The 13,393-nt window shown below is 44.7% G+C and overlaps 1 protein-coding gene across 1 annotated transcript in view; it reads left to right on the top strand.

The window, feature by feature from the left end:
* The window catches only part of LOC119967677 (pecanex-like protein 2), a 332,932-nt gene that overhangs the window by 271,132 nt on the left and 48,407 nt on the right, over positions 1-13,393 (top strand). Inside the window, exons 31-33 of the mRNA XM_038800498.1 lie at positions 4,650-4,880; positions 6,041-6,315; positions 12,807-12,976. Coding sequence (XP_038656426.1) covers positions 4,650-4,880; positions 6,041-6,315; positions 12,807-12,976 — 676 coding nt within the window. The remainder of the gene's footprint in view (positions 1-4,649; positions 4,881-6,040; positions 6,316-12,806; positions 12,977-13,393) is intronic.

Genomic DNA, 13,393 nt, shown 5'->3' on the forward strand with positions numbered 1-13,393 from the left:
AACTTTGAGGGGAGTACAGGAGCAGAGGGAAATGCATAATTCTCTGAAGGTGGCCAGGCAAGTTGAAACAGTTGTTAAGAAGGCTTATAGGGTCCTTGGGTTCATAAATAAAAGCACAGAGTATAAAAGCAAGGAAGTTATGCTGCACTCTACAAATCATTGGTCAGACCACATTTGGAATATTGTGTTCAGTTCTGGGAACTTTATTTAAAGAAGGATGGTAAATCCCTGGAGAGAATGTAGAGAACGTTTACTAGAATGATACCAGGAATAGTACCAGGAAATGGGCAGCAAAGTCGCACAGTGGTTCACACTGCTGTCTCACATTTCTAGGGTCCCGTGTTCAATTCTAGCCTTGGGTCACTGTGTGAAGTTTGCACATTCTCCCCGGGTCTGCATGGGTTTCCTCCAGTTGCTCCGGTTTCCTCCTACAGTCCAAAGATGTGGTGATTAGGTGGATTGGCTGTGCTAAATTGCCCCTTAGTGTCCAGGGATGTTCAGGTTAGGTTACATTATCAGACCATCCTGCTAGAAAGGATGTTATGGGGAAAATTGGACATGAGTCGAAGGGTTGATGCAGCATCGATGGGTCGAATGGCCTCCTCTGCACTTTTGGGATTCTATGATTCAATGAATATGGAATTTTAGATACAAGGAAAGATTTGAGAAATTGGGCTTGTTCTCCTTAGAACAGAGAAGATTACAAGGTGACCTTACTGAGGTGTTACAAATCATGAACAATTTTGACAGGGTAAAGAATGATATTCTGTTTCCACTAGTTGGTAAGTCAGTGGGGTCAGAATTTCAAGGTGGTCAGCAAGAGAGCTAGTAGTGAGATGAGGAGAAACCTTTTTTACTCAGAGAGTTGTTGGGATTTGGAATGTGCTGCCTGGGAGAGTGATGGAGGCACATTCCAAAGGAGGTTTCAAAAGAGAACTGGATATATATATTTGAAAGTGATGAATTTAGAGAGCTACAGAGATAGGATTGGGAATGGGACTAGCTAGGTAGCTCTTTTGGGTGCCAGTGCAGACATGATAGGCCGAATGGCCTCCTTCTGTGCTGTAAAAGTCTATGATTCAGCAAGACTGCACTTTGGGCACAAATCCTCAGTGGGAAGGGGACGGCTCCACCTTTACCTTCAACTCTTAGATATTGTGGAAGGTTCCTCAGCCCATTGCAGCACACCCTGGCTAATTATCACTGCAAGAGGTATATACCTAGGCTTCACAAGAAGTATTAATATCCCAAAGGAGGTGGGGAACTGAGGTAATTGCTGGGGATGGGGCCAGAGCAACCTGACCCCTGGATCAAATGTATTGTCTTCTACCTGACCCCTGGATCAAATGTATTCCCTTTTGCAGAGGAGCACCAACCAAGCTCCCTCTCTCCCCATACCCTATCTGCCATTTCAGGACAGGACCGACCGCTGTTTGCCCTGCCCCACTATGTCTGCGGGTACAGGATCTGCATCAAGTCCTTCCCAATCTATCCATCCTGTGACAAGGGATTTGGAGTGTTGCATTTCAGCTCCTTGCCATTGCAAAATCAAAGCCCCTGATGTTCCACAGGAGGCCATGGTGGGAACTTACTTTTGGTGAGGGGTCAGAGTTCACCCTGGACAAGAGATCAGAGGGTGCACAGTTGGCCTTGATCTCTAGGCCACTTATTTTGACTTTTATGGAAATTCATTCTTGTGTTCTCGACATTGTTGGTAAGGCTGGAATTTATTGCTCATCCCCAGTTGCCCTGAGAAGTTGGCAGCGCATCTTCTTAAACCACCGGTAGCAGGTTTGGTTTAACGAAGGAGCTTCTTAGACCACTTCAGAAGGAAAGTTGGTATGCTACTGAAGTGACGAAAAGACCAGATTGGGTAAAATGTCAGGTTTCCTTCCCGAAAGAAAATTAATGAAAGGTTGGGTTTTTGTGATAATCTGACTGCTTCATGGTCACTTTTACTGATAGAGCTTTTACTTCCAGATATTCAGAACTCCCAAACTACCCTGGTAGGAATGGAACCTACAATCTCTAAATTAGCCCAGTTACATAAGCTATTATGCCTAACCTGAAGATTACGGTGAAGGTGACGTGGGGGTAATTTCCTCAGTGGATAATGTTGCGGGGAAACGCATTTCCTCTGGGCCTGGTATTAGATACAGACACTGCATAGACATTTAATTGGAACAAGCAGGAGTTTCCTGTTTGCATTCCAAAGCTGTTTATTCCTCCTGAGAGTAAATTTGTGGATTTGCACAGCAGAAGGGATCTAATCTGTGGGTTTTATGTTTGCTAAAGTAAAGCCTTAGGTTTAAGTATTAGATCAGGAATCTTACCTGCCCCACTGTATAGCACTGGATTATAGAATCGTGCTGCTGATCATTGTGTCATCTACTCCCAGTAATCAATGAAGAGGGCTTTATTAAATCGAAGCAGTAGTGAAGTATTGGACAATCTGCTGACCACACTGCACGCTGTGTGAGGCTGACACACTGTGAGGCTGACAAACTTGTGTAAGGCTCCCACATTGCACAGATAGGAACAAAGAAATAGGAGTTCCTTTTGTCCCTTTGACCCTTGATACGCTATCAATTGCACATAAAGACTCGAATCGGTACAAGAGAGGCTTTATTACCGTGAGATGCTTATCCTTCGACTGCAGCTGGTAGAATGGCAGCTCAGGAGAACTCATGAATATTTATACTGCTCCCTGTGGGCAGAGCTAGCCAGCAGGGGCTACCGACAAACCTGTAATACAGGTACTGCTGTACATCCCCTAATACAGGCACACATGTATTTACACAGTGGTGGATTACCACATTCACCCCCTGTTAAAAATGAGTCCAGCGGGGGTGACGTGGAACTACATACATAATCCGTGAATTATTTACAGAGGGGAGAGGAAAAATTGTCCATCTTGCAATCTGGTATTTTTACACAGTGGTGAATTGCCACAACCCTGTTCTGCCATTCAATGAGATAATAGCAGAACTGCAAGCTACCTCCATATAGCTGCCTTTTCCTCATATCCACCAATACCTTTAGATAGCAAAAATCTATCAATATCAGATTTAAAATTAACAATTGACCTTGCATCAGTTGCTCTTTGTGGAAGAGAGTTCAAAAATTGTACCACCCGTTGTGTGTATGTTCTTTAATTTCACCCCGATTAGGTCTGGCTCTAATTCCTGGGACAATGTCTCCTAGTCCTAGGTTCCTCAACTGACAGAAATAGTTTCTCTTTTCTGCCTGATCTGTTCCCTTTAATACCTCAAAAAATGTAAATTAATCACTGCATATCCTTTTATATTCCAGGGAATACAATCCTAGCTGCACTCCCTCCAAGGTGGGGTGGAGGAGGTTTGCTCAGTTGGCTGGGTGGCTGGTTTGTGATGTGTATTATTCATCCTTCCTAAGGTGTAGTGCTGATAAATCCTCCAGATGTGGTCTACCCAGGGTTTGTAAAGCTGAAGCATGACTTTTTCCTTTTTGCATTCTATTTCTCTTCAGTATAAAGGCAGGCACTCCATTAGTTTTTGATTATTTTGTGTACATGTTCATGATATTTTAATTATTTACCTTCCTGGACCCTCAAGATCCTTTAGATCTCCATTGTTTCCAGCTTCTCGCTGCTTAGAAAATATCTTGTTTGCCAGTCATCCACCCTTTACAAATTCACCCATTACAAATTCAAAAACAAAGCAATGTGCTTTCCTATCACCTCAGAGGTAGACTCTTTAATTAGCTAAACATTTTCAAGGTGTTCAGAATAGTAATTTCTCATCAACAGATGTTAGGCTAATTGGTCTAGGTTTTCCTCTCTGTCTTACACAGCTAAGGGATGTGCATAATTCCCCAATCTAAAGGAACCGTTCCAAAATTGAGAAAATGATGGAAGATAGTGGTTAAGGCATCTGCGAAGATGTCGCCTGCTATATTAAAATTCTGGGATGGAAACCATCTGGTCCTGTGTAATTGTTATTCTTTAGTGCTATTATTTTCTTCATTGTTGTTATTTTGCATGTGTTAATTTTAGTGAAACCTTGTGCATGATTCAACATTAGCTTTCTTGCCATTCCTGGCATGCTGAACTCTTCCTTTACTGTAAATACTGATGCAAATCATTTATCCAACATTTCCTCATTGCCATTGACAATATCGCCATTACCAGATTTCAAGGAGGCCATGGTGCGCCTGACTACCGTATTTCACCTAATGTAAATGTGAAAATGGTTAAAGGGAAAGAGAAAGGCTGACGCACTACACAATGTGCAAGGAGAGAAAGTAGAGTTGCAGAAGGAAATTGGGGCAGAGAGAGAGTGAGAGCTAGAGAGAGGCTGCGGATCCAGAGAAAGAGAGTCTGAGGTCACAGGCCACAGAAAAAGAGGCTGTCAGAAATACAGAAAGATCAGGGTGACAAAGAGAGAGAATAATTGAATTGAGTGAGGAAAGAGGCCAAAAGGTAAAGGAAATGCACACTGGTTTTTGTAGTGAGAATGAAATGTAATGCAGATAAAACCCACTCAGCATAGCAGCAGCTTCACAGGGAAGGTTTGGAGGAGTAGGTGCTGGTCAGATTCTCAAATTCTGGACCCAAGGAAACGCTGATTATGCAGTGTCTGATACTGCAACCATTTTTTTTCCATGCCCAGGACCACTTCACCTCCTCCGATGAATACGAAGATCCTGAAATGTTGTACAGAGCCATCAGCAGCCACGAACGGACACTTGTTATCTGTCACGAGGGAGACCCGCTGTGGCGCCAGTCAATCCTATCAAACGCAGAGGCTCTACTCGCACTCAGGCATGTGGTCGATGATGGAGCTGATGAGTACAAGATAATTATGCTTCATCGACGCTATCTCAGCTTTAAAGTGGTAAAGGTAGTCACCGTCAGCATACTTCTCGTGCAAACAGGCCAGGATTCTTTCCTGCAGAAAAGGAGGGGGAGGCGAACTAATTGATGCCAGCCCTAGCTGAGTGGTGCTATTCTTGCTTCTGAGTAATAAGGTTGTGGGTTTAACACCCCCTCCGGAGTCTTGAGCTCATAATGCAGACTGCACGGTGTGAGTGCTGCATTGTCGGAGGTACCATCTTTCAGATGAACTAGTCCATGTTTTGTCAGGTGAATGTAAACGGTTACATAGCACAATTCTAAAGAGCAGGAGACTTTTCCTGGCCAATATTTATCCCTCAAACAACATCACCAAAAACAGATTATTTGGTCATTACCTCACCGTTATTTGTGTCACCTTGCTTCTTGTTTATTGGCTGTCGTACTTCCCACATTCCAACAGTGACTACACTTGAAAATATGTAATTAGCTGTAAAGCACACTTGAGATGAGTTAAGGTTGTGAAAGGCATGATAGAACTGCATTGATTTTTTTTTGGAGGTCTTTAAAATAATACGGTTAGATGGAGAGAAGATGTTTCCACTTGTGGGGGTGGTCAAAGTAAAGGGCCATAAATAAAATCTAACTGTTCTACAATGGTATTTATGTTCCACACAAGCCTCCTTTTATCCTTCTTCATCTAACCCTCTCAAGATGAACTTCTGTGTCTTTGTCTCTCGTGTGCTTATCTAACTTTAGTGTACCCAATTATTATTTTTTCAATTAAGGGGCAATTTAGCATGGCCAATCCACCTACCCTGCACATCTTTGGATTGTGGGGGTGAAACCCATGCAGACACGAGTAGAATGTGCAAACTCCACTCAGACAGTGACCCGGGGCTGGGATTGAACCCGGGTCCTCAGCGGTGTAGGCAGCAGTGCCAACCACTGTGCCTACCCTATCTAACTATTACTTAATTGCATCTGTACTATTTGCCTCACTATTCTCTATGGTAGTGAGTTCCACATTCTCTTGAGTAAAGATGTATCTTCTGATATCCCTTGGATTACTTATCTTTAATTATCTTACATTTATGGCATACCTTACTCCCTCGTTGAGGGTCATACTGATAGCATTTTTTGATTCATATTCATAGTGCTGTGCCAATGTTGTACATGAAGAGGACTTTTCCTTTTCTCTCACAATAGGTCAATAAAGAATGTGTGAAGGGCCTGTGGGCAGGGCAGCAGCTAGAGCTGGTATTCCTCCAGAATCGCAACCCAGAGCGAGGCAGCATACAAAATGCCAAGCAGGCCTTGAGAAACATGATCAATTCCTCATGTGACCAGCCGATTGGCTACCCGATTTATGTCTCGCCTCTTACCACATCCTATGCTGGATCGCACAAGCAGCTCAAGAACATCTGGGGAGGTCCAATCAGTTTGGAAAATCTCAACCTGTGGTTCACTTCCAGGTGGCAAAAGTGAGTATAAGACTACATTGGTCCTCAGTCCTTCAACTCATCATCCGTGAATTTGGATTTGTCCGTTATCTCACCCCTCTCTACCACTGTAACCTCCTGCAACTGCATGCTAAAGGCTCAAAACAGTTTATTTTTGTGCTTTTTCATTTAACCCTTTATTCACAAATTTCCTGACATATTAGTCTCTGGTTGGGATCAGACTCCCCGCCCCATGTGCCCATTGTCCTTCAGCTTCACAGTGACAGCTGACTGATGTTGTAGGCCCAAGGCCCCTCCAGCTACAGTTTTCATTCAGAATCCACAGTGCCAGATACCGAATGCCATCAGCTTCATCGTAGTCTTCTCGCAGAAGGACTAGATGTATTTGGCCTGCTGGCCAATGTCGATTTTCTTCACTGTTTTGCAGAGTGAGACTCGATAGCAGGTCCCATATTGTCCCACAGTCCCCACACCTTCTTGGTGCACTTTGGTCAGTGCTTTGTGGTGCTAATAGAAAAGAATGTCCGTATTTAAATAGCGAGAGGTTGCAGAACTCTGTGGTGCCGAGGGATCTGGGTGTCCTGGTACATGAATCACCAAAGGTTAGCTTGCAGGTACAGTAAATGATTAGGTAAGGAAATGGAATGTTGCTGTTTATTGCAAGGGGAATGGAATAGAAAAATAGGGAACTTTAACTGCAGTTGCGCAGGCTGTTAGTAAGACTACATTTAGAGTACTGTGCACAGTTGTGGTCTCCTCACTTAAGAAAGGATATAATTGCATTAGAAGCAGTTCAGAGAGGGTTCACTAGACTGATTCTCGGAATGAAGTTTATTTTGCAAGGAAAGCCTGGATATGTTGGGCTTGTATCCATTAGAGTTCAGAAGAATGAGAAGTAGTCTTATTGAATCATAGAAGATCCCAAGGGAACTTTACAGGGTGGATGCTTCCCCGTATGGGAGGGACTAGAATCAGGGATTCTGTTTAAAAATAAGGGCTATTTCATTAAAGTTTGAAATGAGGAGAATTTATTTCAGAGAGTGATTAATCTGTGGAATTCTCTTCCCACAAAGCAGTGGAGGCAAGGTCATTGAATATTTTTAAGGCTGCGTTGGGTAGATTTTTGATTGACAAGGGAGTCAAAGGTTATAGGAGGTAGACAGGAAAGTTAAGTTGAGGCCACAATCAGATTATCCACAATCTTATCAAATGGAGGCACAGGCTTGAAGGGCTGAATGGCTGACTCCTGCTCCTAATTTGTATGTTCTTGTGTCACCGTGAGGATTACAGGTCAGTGATCAGAGTGACTTTGGCTATCCTGATAGAAGGTGTCACGGGGAAACATATCTGTGGACATTTTAATATGAGAATGTCCGTATGATCTGTGAATGGCACGCATCTTCCTCCTGATGCTAATATACAACAAACTAGTAAACATTTCCCTTAGTGTTGGGTGTGGTTACTGGGTAATGGGGATAGGGTGGAGGTGTGTGCTTGGGTAGGGTGCTCTTTCAAAGAGCTGCTGCCGATTCGATGGGCAGTATGGCCTCCTTCTGCACTGTAAATTCCATGATAAGAATACAACGGATTGTGTACAGTATTCAGAGGCTTGCCGTGTGGGCAAAAAGTTAAAGGTAAAAGCGAAAGGGTAAAATTTGAAAATCACAGATGTAGGTTGACATTAAAAAGTCATTGAAAAGGCCAATTTGAACTTTAAATAAATAATGTAGATTTTTTCATAATAAATCCTATAACGCTTAACATAACAATCGCCAAATATAATGAGCCTATTACCCCTGGGAGCAGTGCCTTACCCATAATTAAAAAGCAAATATGTACACTCGGGATACATGCAAGAAAATGGAGAACTCCTTCTTTCTCAGGTGCCCGAACCTCCACGGATCCACACACCCCCATTCACTCCATGAACCCAAGCAACTCCTTTTGCCACCCCAATATCGTCAGAGATTTGGGACACGACCGATCCAGCACCACCCCTCCCCCCTCACAAGCAACCAATGTGCATCTAAATGCGGGACCATCACTATCACCTTCTCAATGAACTCTGTATCACCCCAGGGAGGAGCGTACACATTCGCCAACACCCCAGAAACCCCCTCCAACCTTCCACTCACCATGATGTATCTCCCCCCCCCGGATCTACATTATGCTACCCATTGAAAAGGCCACCCTCTTATTAATAAGCACCGCGGCTCCCCTTGTTTTTGTGTAAAGTCCAGAATGGAATACTTGTCCCACCCACCCTCTCCTCAACCTCATTTGTTCCCTAATCCTCAGGTGGGTCTCCTGCAAACAGACCTCATCTGCCTTCAAAGTTTAAATGGGTGAACCCCCTAGACCCCCCCAACCCTGATCAACCATAACGTAATCGCAATGGACTCCCACAGATCCCCACCTCGCCCAAATTCCAAGCCCTCCCAAGCTGGCCGCTGCCACATCCCCCCACCCAATCACACCACTAACAAAAAACCAGTCCATCGGCAACCCACCCCAAGTAAAGAAAACCACACTGCCCAAGGCTTGCTATCCCAACCCACACAGAAAACAAAGAGAATAACCCCCCCCACTACCAAATAACCAGCCACAGCTTTCTACCCCACTTTACTTCTGTTAATTGCTGCTAGCAGGGTGACCCCCACCTGGGGAAAAACATAAGTTATGTTTACAGACCGTCTACCCCCAGCCCCCCCTACCCACACCCACCTTTAACCGTGTACCCCAAATCAATCCCCCCCCCCCCCCCCCCATGCTTCCCACCATTCCCAACGATTACTTTAATACGCCCAAGACCTGTACCCCAAACGCAGGGTGGCAGATATTACAAAATTACACTGACAACTAACAGAGGGGAAAAAACAACCACAAAAAATAAGTAATAGCAACACTAAGCACACGGCCAAAACTCAGCCATGCCGGTGAACCCACCCAGAGCCTTCAAATGTTCCCCAGTCCATGTTCCTTTATAAAGTTAATTGTTTCCTCTGCCGTATCAAAATAATATTCTCTGCTCCCATGTGTGACCCACAAGTGAGCTGGGGACATCATTCCAAATTGCGCCTTGCTACTAAAAAGAGCAACCTTGGCCTTATTGAACTCGGCCCTTCTTTTTGACAGCTTCGCTCCTAGGTCCTGGTAGATTTGGACAGTATGGCCTTCCCTGCTGTACTCATGCGTTTCAGTATCTTTTCCTTGTTCAGGTATCTATGAAGCCGGATTATGATCGCACGCAACGGCTCCCCAGCTCTCGGCTTCTTCCTCAACGACCAATGGGACCGGGCCCAATTCAGGATGGGTGGTTGTAAACCCACTAACTGCTCGAACATCTTTGCCATGTATTCCATGGTTCTCGCTCCCTGAATGCCCTTGGACAACCCTATAATCCTCCATTTCTGCTGCCTGGAGTAGTTCTCCAGATCATCAATCTTGGCCTTCAACTAATTTTACCCCTCTGACATCATAATCATCTCTGCCTCCAAGGAAGCAATCTGATCTCCGCGGTCTGCAATAGTCTTCTCCACCTTATGAATTGACGCATTCTGTGCCTCCAGACACTGTTTCACCCTTTCCAGGGCTGCCCGGACTGGCTCTGCTACTCTCGCCAAGTCTTCAGTGACCGCCTATCTTTGATTTTTGATTCAATTGATAGAAGCTCCATTAACTTGTCCATCAACCATTGAGCAGGCAACTACGCCACAGGGGCCTCCGCCAGATTTTCCCTTCCTGCACCACGCGTGTGCTCTGAGTGTGAAGAATGCCCCTTATTCGATACGCTCCTCGCCTGATAACTCTTCGACATCTCTTACCGGCGGCAAAATCTTCGTTCTTCTACTACATAACCTTTCCATCTGCACACCCCCCGCCAAACCGTCAAAAAGGGCCAAAGGAAAACAGTCCTCAGGCAGGAGCCACCTTGTGTGCGACCACTCACTCCTGAAGTCCTCATCAACAATCCTCACAATCTCTTCACTAAAGTATTAAGTGCATGTCCAACATCCAGTAATCCCGTTACCAACTCCATTCACTAGATACTGATTTCATCTCTCTACCTGGCAACTGAGGCTGAGCCAGACTGCTGGCAACCTTATATTTGTCCTTAAAATGAGCTTCTGGCCACACATTTGTGCTATCACTAAAACTGCCTATTTCCACTTCTGTAACATTATTCAGCTTTGTTCCTGCTTCAGCTAATTGCCTCCTGAAACCTTGGCATACAAGACTGTGGTACCTCTCGAAATGTCTATTCCAACACATTTCTGGTCACCTTCCAAAAACCTGAGATTTTACAAACATCTGCTGCCCGTGCCCTACCTTGCACCAAATCCCCCCACGGTGGCCTGGACCGCGATCGGGGCCCACCGATCGGCCGGCGGGCCTGTGCCGTGGGGACACTCTTTTCCTTCCGCCTTCGCCATGGTCTTCACCATGGCGGAGGCGGAAGTGAAGCCCCTCCCCTGTGCATGCATGGGGATGACATCAGCAGCCGCTGACGCTCCGGCACATGCATGGACTTACGCCGGCCGGCGAAGTCCTTTCGGCCCCGACTGGCGTGGCACCAAAGGCCGCCCATGCCAGCCGGCGGAGCGCCAACCACTCTGGCACGGGCCTAGCCCCTCAAGGTGAGGGCCTGGCCCCTAAAGGTGCGGAGATTTCTGCACCTTTGGGACAGCCCGACGCCGGAGTGGTTCACGCCACTCCATCACACCGCGACCCCCCGCCCCGCCAGGTAGAGGAGAATCCCAGCCCTGACCTTACAATGTTGGGAAAGTCATTGATGAAGCAGCTAAGATGGTTGGGCCTAGGACCCTGAGGAACTCCTACAGTGATGTTCGGGGACGGAGATTGTTGACCACTAAAAACCACAGCCATTGTCCTTTGTGTAAGCTATGACTCCAACCAGTGAAGTTTTCCTCCTGATTTTCATTCATTCCAATTTTGCTAGGGCTCCTGGACACCACGTGTTCAAATGCTGCTTTTATGTCAAGGGAGTGACTCTCGTGTCACCTCTTGAGTTCAGCTCTTTTGTCCATGTTTGAACTGAGGTTGTGATGAGGGCAGGAGCTGAATGAGCCTTAGCAGGACCCAAAATGAGTGCCAGTGAACAGGTTATTGCTGAGTAAGTGTCGTTTGATAGCACTGTCAATGAGCCCTTCCATCACTTTGCTAATGATCTGACTGGGGACTAATGTAGTCTGATGGGGTGGGAACTGATTGGATTAGATTTGTCCTCCTTTTTGTGAACTGGATATTCCAGTGTTGTTTTCCACATTGTCGGTGTTGTAGCTGTATTGGAAAGGCTTGGCTAAGGGCATAGTCAGTGTGGAGCTCAAGTCTTTAGTACTATATCAGAGAAGTGTGAAGTAATGCATTTTTGTAGGAAGAATGAGGAGAGGCCATATGAACTGAGTGGAACAATCTTAAAGGAGGTGCAGGAACAGAGACACCTGGAAACACATTTTTGAAGGTGGAAGGATTAATTGAAAAGATTATTTGAAAAGCAATATTCTTGATTTGATGAATAGAGTACAGAATCAAGAAAGTTCTGCTAAAAGTTAAAAAAGAACATTGAGTCCAATTCTGGGAACCACGCTCGAAGGATGTCAATGTTTGGAATAGATGCAGAAGAGATTTACCAAATGGTACCAGGGATGTGGGATTCAGCTCTGTGGAGAGGCTGGAGAAGTTGGGGTTGTTCTCCTTGAGGCAGAAAAGGTTAGGGGGAGACTTGATAGCGGTATTCATAATCATCAATGCTTTTAATGAAGTAAATAAAATGAAACCATTTTTCGTGTCAGAGGGGCCAGTAACCATTTAATGTGATGAGTAACTGAACCAAAGGTGACATGAGGAAACAATTTATTGCGTAACTAGTTGTTGCAATTTGAGATGCATTGCCTGAGAGAATGATGGAAATAGAGTCAAAAAAGAATTGGATAAATACTTGAAGTTAAAATATTTACACGGCTATGAGGAAAGAGTCAGGGAGCAGGAGTAATTGGACGGTACTTTCAAAGAGTTGGCACACAGGCACAATGGTCCCGTGACCCCCTTCGTTGCTGTTTAGCTTGACTGTTATTCTGTCTGACTTTTAAACTTTGGAAGCTGCACAAGAGAAAACATGTCATGTAAGTACTTACCTCAACCCTAATGCCCTTGAATCTCCTGAGTTCAGAATGGAAGCTGATACATTGAATGTTTTCTTGGCTGCAATGGATAGCACCATATGTTGAGCATTAAAATAACCTCTAATTTCACTCATGTTTAGATGTTCAGCTTATTTTTCATCTATTCTGTTCCCTTCTTTACCTTCATCTTATTTATCACTAACAAAATTACGCATCTGAAGTGTATGAATTTGTGATCAGCAGTGTATTTAACACCAAGCACTGCCTGTCACTATGAACTATATTAATTATTATGGAGAGGCAGGAATTGCCCAGGTGCAGCCTGATTTCCAAGTTTGATGTCTGATGTTGCTGCCTTCATGCCTTTAGGTTGCGCAAGGGCTGCACTGGAGGCAACATTGATGATTCGGAGTGTGGTGTAACTTCTTCATCTAGCAGCAACAACCACACTGGGAACACAACTCGGAGCATCAGCTCCAAGCAAACGAGGGCCTGGAGGCCAAACACAGTAGCCTCGCTAACTGCTCACCAAGCCAGAGGTATGTCAGCTGTTACGACACCCTGGGCCAGAGCGCAAACAATTCCAGCTCCACTTGACCCAGAGTCACAACACCGTTAAAATTAACATTTATTTTAAAATCCCCAAGGTCTTCAGCTCCCAAAAAACAGTTACCAGGAAAGGTTTGTAAATTTAAACACAATTAACTTTTTATTATTAACAGTGACTAAAAATTAAATAGGGAACAAATACAACTGGCTAACCACTATCTAATCTCTAACCCATCTTTTTACACACAAACAAACACAGAGGGAAAGAGAGGCGAAAAATAATGGTGAAAGTAAAAGGATAAAAGTCTTAACTTCAGGTGACATCTTCCAGTTAGTTTCTACTGCAGCCTAGGCAATCAGACGGATGTTACCTTTTCTTTCAGTTTGTAATTGCTTTCACTATAGTC

The sequence above is a fragment of the Scyliorhinus canicula genome, chromosome 6 (assembly GCF_902713615.1).
Source record: "Scyliorhinus canicula chromosome 6, sScyCan1.1, whole genome shotgun sequence".
Taxonomy (NCBI): Eukaryota; Metazoa; Chordata; class Chondrichthyes; order Carcharhiniformes; family Scyliorhinidae; genus Scyliorhinus; species Scyliorhinus canicula.